General features: G+C 42.8%; 1 protein-coding gene across 1 annotated transcript; it reads left to right on the plus strand.

Annotated features, from left to right (window-relative positions):
* The first annotated feature begins 380 nt into the window (after positions 1–380).
* zic5 (zic family member 5 (odd-paired homolog, Drosophila)) lies at positions 381–5,919 on the plus strand. The gene is made up of 2 exons (XM_028022349.1): positions 381–2,263; positions 4,142–5,919. Exons 1-2 carry the CDS (start codon positions 1,210–1,212, stop codon positions 4,591–4,593), a joined length of 1,506 nt encoding a protein of 501 aa, XP_027878150.1. The 5' UTR covers positions 381–1,209; the 3' UTR covers positions 4,594–5,919.
* The last annotated feature ends 274 nt before the right edge of the window (positions 5,920–6,193 follow it).

Genomic DNA, 6,193 nt, shown 5'->3' on the forward strand with positions numbered 1-6,193 from the left:
GGTGAAGATATAATAAAAGAGTCATTAAATAAGTATGTACAATTTTATAGTAGCGTAGCTGTGGTTTTATTTACTTCTGCGTGGTTAAAGGCAGATTTAGTAACCCCAGATTCACACTTGATTACATTTGAAGAGCAGAAACTGGGATATTAATAACATCCGGTTAAGAATAACAAAACCTGGTGTGTGAAAAAATTATCTTTTTTTAAATAATTACAATTTTATTTTCTACTGAATTATATGTAACTTTGTCATTTGTTTTTTGTTGTCCCTGTGCATTTATTTATTTATTTAGTTATCACTGTCATTTTATACTTTAGATTGGCGTGTAATGTTTAAATCTTTATTTATTTATTTTTTTTTGTATTTTCCCACTCGTGCGCTATGGTCATGTTCTGTGTTTTTTTCTTTGTTTGTTTGTTTGTTTTGGGGGTTTTGGGGGGGGAAGATCTTGTTTACCAAAATTCCTGGATATTAAATAGATTTTTCTTTAAAAAAAAATAAAAAAGGACCCCTGGTGTGTGTGCGTATTTTCCCCCACTCTCTTCTACAGTCTAGTTGTCATTTTACCATCTTATACAAAAACAAGCATCTGGTTTATTTATTTATTTATTTATTTATTTATTTATTTATTGGCAGAATTATAGAGAGGCATTTGGAAACACCACCTCTCGGGGTGAACTGGAATGCACTTGTCGCGTAAACTGATATTTCGGTCATCCACACACGCACCGGCATCAGTAAACACACACACACACACACACGCGCGCACACATAGAGAAAGACAGAGAGAGAGAGAGAGAGAGAGAGAGAGAGAGAGGGGGGGGGGGAGGGAGAGAGACGCACAAACCAGATCCGCTCGGTAACTTTGTGAGTACAACTTTTTGGAGTCAACAGCGATAAAGAGAGTGAGGGGGCGGAACCCTGCTGAGCCCCTGCGCTGAACGACAGCCAATCGCTTCGTTCTCCTAACTGCCAGTCACCGAAATCCGTCCAATACCCGCAGTGCCATTTCTAAACTGTATTCCCCACTGTGTCCTCCAACTGTTGTATGTTCTGCCAATCGCTTGAGGACAGAGTGGGGAAAGGAGCAAGCAGAGTTAGAAGCCGGACAAAAGAACTTATAGAACCCTTATGTACATGTTTTCCTCATGTTTTAGAGCGCAAAAGCAGCTGCGGTGAGCGCGGATGGACTTGTGTGTGTAAGTTATGGAACCCCCTTTAAGCAAGAGGAACCCGGCGATAAGATTAGCGGATTTGGCAGCAACTCAGCCCCTTCCTCATCAGAATATGACAGGCTTCCCGGGGCTAGGGGGGCATCACCCTCTCTCCCACCATGCCCACCTCCACCCTGGGGAGCTGGGCAACGACCCCGGAGTGGCACTCACTCCATTTGGACCCGAGCACATGGCACAGACAAATGCTCTCAAACTTAGCCCGTCTCAGCACATTCAGAGCCATCCCGAAGCCCAGACCGCGGCATCTTTTACTCCCGCTCAGACCACAGTGGGTTTCCCCGTGGCTCACCCCCACTCAGGCTACTCAAGCAGCAGGGACTTCATCCTCAGGAGAGAACTCTCAGCCTCTGCTATGCATGCACTTGGCGACCAGCATAGTTCCGCCTCCTCCCCTCATCACCATGGCATGTTCATCTCGCCAACAGGTGCTTACGGGCACGCGGAAAGTGGGGCCCATTCACTTTTCACTGGACTCCACGAGCAGGCGTCCCCGGGCGCCCACCACCACCATGCCCTCAACGGGCAGATGCGCCTGGGTCTACCGGGGGACATCTACGGCAGGCCGGAGCACTTCGGGCACAGGCCGGAGCACTACGGCGCGTCCTCCCTGCACAGCTACAACTCCATGAACCTCAACGTCAACATCGCCGCCGCCGCAGCCGCTCCTCACGGAGCCGCGGGGGCGTTTCTGAGATACATGCGGCAGCCCATCAAGCAGGAGCTCATCTGCAAGTGGATCGACCAGGAGCAGAGCCAGAAGAAGCCCTGCTCGAAGACCTACAGCACCATGCACGAGCTGGTCAACCACGTCACGGTGGAGCACGTCGGCGGACCCGAGCAGAGCACGCACGTCTGCTTCTGGGAGGAATGTCCGCGGGAGGGGAAGGCTTTCAAGGCGAAGTACAAACTGATCAACCACATCCGAGTTCACACCGGGGAGAAGCCGTTCCCTTGTCCGTTCCCAGGATGCGGGAAGGTGTTCGCCAGGTCGGAGAACCTCAAGATCCACAAGAGAACGCACACAGGTCTGTAAAGCATGCTTTTCTGCGTCCAAAACTTGGAAGAAAAAAAAAAGATCGCTGAGCATTTGCAGCGTGTGTTCACCTCGTGCGTAATTGCGCACAGATGGAAGTAAAACATTTAACGCAAGAAAAAAAAGAAAAGTAATTGAGAAGTAAACATTAATTACGCCTCTTCTTTAATATTAACTTTTTTTCCCCGGCTCACTGGTCCAGGCACCAGAAGGAGGCGTGAAAGGAAAGGATTAGAGCATATGATTTGTAAAACGTGCTTACGTACATACTACTGCACGCGTAAATGTAATTGTCCTCGGGCGTAGGACTCTTTACGCCATAGCAGTTCAGATAGACTAGGATCCAAGGATTGCCTTGCAGCAAGAAGGTCCTGGGTTCGATTCCGGCCCAGGGTCTTTCTGCATGAAGTTTGCATCTTCTCCCTGTGCATACGTGGGTTGTCTCCGGGTACTCCGGATTCCTCCCACAGTCTACAAATATGACTGTCAGGTTAATTGGTGTTTCTAAATTGGCGACCTGTGCCTCTTGCCCGGAACGTTAGCTGGTGAAACACCTCCTGACCCCACTAGGGACAAGGGTGTAAGAAAATGTATATATATATATATATATATATATATATATATATATATATATATATATATATATATATATATATATATATATATATATATATAGGTGATTAGAACACCCTTTTTAAAGACAGCAGGGTAGATATTATGGTAAACATCGCGAGAATAGTGTGTTCTACCTGTGAACAATATGTGTTTGGGTCTGCAGTCAAATAAAAATGATTGCGTAACAAAAAGGACTCTGCAAAAGCTGTTTTTTTGTCGTTTTTACATTTTTTTAAGATTCCTTTTCTAAGTGACATTTATGTGCTTATCCTCGGAGGTTTTGTTGCTGTTCTTATTATTTACTGCTGCTGTTGCTTGTGTTGGAAATAACTGTCTATTCCTGTACTGTCCAAGTACAGGAATACTTGGACGGTATTTTTTATTTTTTTTTTAGTTACAGTATTTTTTTTTTCAGATTAACCTTCCACTAAGTGACTCCCAATTGCTTTAATATGAGTTTAATATCACTGCTGTTTTTCTCTCTCTCTTTTTGAAATGATCTTTTTACTAAATAACTTCTTTGTACCAATTTTGTCTTAATTGTATTCAGATGGATATTTCTTTTTTCCTCGAGTTAACTTTTTAGAATTATTTTTTAGATTAACTTTCAACTAGTGATGTTTATATGTGAATTTATAATATATCAAAATACCCTTCCTAAGGGGCATTTTCTGTCATTATCTTTAGAGTTTTTATAATCTTTCGTGATATTTCTTTAAGCTTTTGCGGAAGATGATATCACTATTTCACTGTATCAATAGTGCTACAATTTTAAATATCTTTTATTGACATGAGCCAACGCTTTCCGGACATAATCAGGTAAAACGTCATGCCGATAAAAGGAGTATAAAATATAAGTCCAGCTTTAAATAGTTTTAAATTGCACACATAAGAACTTGTGCCTCGGGAATAAAGGGAAAAAAATGCTGTGCGACATTACACAAGCGTCTCCTGGTGGTCTCCCGAGTGCCTCCCCCCCCCCCCCCCCCCCCCTTCTTCCAGCCACATGCAAACATGGAAAACCAGAAGGCCTGGAGGCAATGTTACACGTGTTCAACAGAGGAATGAAGCTAATATGTTGGGATAAGTGGGTGTGAAGCAGCGGATAGGTATTCAGTGGCGGAAAGACCAGCTTATCTTTAAGATTTAACGCTGACAAGTTGTGTTGGAGTAGCTCCAGCGTTCATTTTCTGGGTTTGTTCTGGCAGCTTTCAGACCCACATGATGACTGTGTGCGTTTCTCGTTTGTCCAAAGGAGAGAAACCCTTCAAGTGCGAGTTTGACGGCTGCGATAGAAAGTTCGCCAACAGCAGCGACCGCAAGAAGCACTCTCACGTCCACACGAGTGACAAGCCCTACTACTGCAAGGTGCGGGGCTGCGACAAGTCCTACACGCACCCGAGCTCCCTGCGGAAGCACATGAAGGTGCACTGCAAGTCCCCGCCGCCGCCCCCCTCCTCCACCAACGTCGCCTACATCTCCTCCACGAACACCCTGGTGGCCGACCACAATCTCTCGCCGGGCTCCGAGGCGCACCGGAACCGCTCGGCGAACCTCTCGCCGCAGGTCACCAACCTGAACGAGTGGTACGTGTGCCAGGGGAGCGGGGGTCCCAACCACCTGCACACGCCGTCCAGCGACGTGCCGACGTCGGATTCGGAGGACGAGGACACTTTCAGGGGCTCAGACCCAAGGACGATGCTCTGATTGCCTGTTTACAAGCCGGACCAGACTATAATCAACTCGGCATTGAGTTGACCCCTTTATAAGTACTGGCCACCGACAAATGCAGCTCAACGTTGAAACAGTACAGACTGTGGATGCAATGCAGGTTGCCAGGAAGAGAGAGAGGATGACCCCCCCTGACTATATATATATATACATATATATATATATATATATATATATATATATATATATATATATATATATATATATATATGGTAAGCAATTTAGACCATTAATCAGACTTTATATTTAAAGATCACTACTTCAAATTAATCTCAATTTGACTGATTTGACTTTACATTAAATAATTTACACACAGGTTTTTATTAAGTTTTATATTTTGGACTTAAAATGGAATTTTTCAATTGAAAATTTGCCACATTATGTCACACCAGGGGGTGGGGGGGTTGGGGATACTGTCTGCTGCCTCATGAGTGACAACAAACAGATATTGACGTGAATACACAGGGGAAAGAAAAAAAAAGAAGAAGAAAAAACAACAGCTTGGTTTTGGCAAAAAGTGATCAACCGAGTGTCTGAACAGTTCTTGTTTTTCAGATTTTTTTTTTATTTTTTAAAAATGCTTTGGATGGAATTTTTTTGTAATATTTAAGAACTATTTAAGACTGTACTTTATGCAAAAAAAAAGCAAAACAACAGAAAAAAAACCCACACACATACACACAGGCGTAACACTCGTTTGTATAGAGTTCAGTTTAAAAAAAAAAAAAAAAGTCCCCCGAGACCCTAAAAATGTCGACTCTGTATGGATTTGTACATATGTAACTGTACCGATGCTTGTGAATGTTGTGTAGTTTTATTGACGGAGGGGTTCGTTTTGTACATTGTAATTTATTTGCTGGTGTCCGTGTTGTTAACTGGAATTACAGAAACACCAAAGAATAATATTATTAATAATAATAGTAATAATAATAATAATAATAATGATAATATCAGTTTTGGTGATGTAAAGAGCCCTACTGATGTTCGAATCTTCTTTTCTTTTTTTTTTTTTCCGCAAATTTATGTTGAACTTTTTTAAGATCTGTGCTCTGTAAAAGATGAAATCATCTACCTGGATAGGCTGTGAAATGTGAAAAAAAAAAAAAAGTCCCTCCTCTCGCATGCCTTTTTGTAGTGATGTGTCTTTCATATTGAGGTGCATGATGCCGGTGGACAGAACAAAAAAAAAAAAAAAGAGAGAGGAAGATATGAATCAGTTATGACTGTGCAGACCCTTGATGTTTCAGATTTAATTTACAACACAAAACTCTTGGTATATTTAATAAAGACAGTCAGGACAAACACAGTAAGCAAGTGTGGAATGATTGCAACCAAAGTCAAAATACCTAGAGTGGCTATTTTCAGGTTTATTAAGAGGTTTAAGAAGGTTGTCCCGTCTTCTTTAATAGCCTTTTTAACTTTAATTAAGAGCCTACAAGCCATCAGTCTCAACAGCAATAGGGAAAGATGAAGTACTGCCCTTATTCTCTTTAACATATTCCCAGACTCAGGCCCAACAGGCCAAGGAGGGCTGATATAAACTAATCACTGAGCTAATGGGAAAACTTACAGCCCC

This window comes from Xiphophorus couchianus, chromosome 7 (genome assembly GCF_001444195.1).
Source record: "Xiphophorus couchianus chromosome 7, X_couchianus-1.0, whole genome shotgun sequence".
In the NCBI taxonomy this organism is placed as follows: domain Eukaryota; kingdom Metazoa; phylum Chordata; class Actinopteri; order Cyprinodontiformes; family Poeciliidae; genus Xiphophorus; species Xiphophorus couchianus.

Excerpts from the sequence above, each read along its gene's own strand:
- zic5 (XM_028022349.1), top strand. The coding sequence starts at position 1,210 with ATGGAACCCCCTTTAAGCAAGAGGAACCCGGCGATAAGATTAGCGGAT. Across the intron at positions 2,264-4,141 it reads CCACAAGAGAACGCACACAG|GAGAGAAACCCTTCAAGTGC; the intron begins GTCTGTAAAGCA and ends GTTTGTCCAAAG.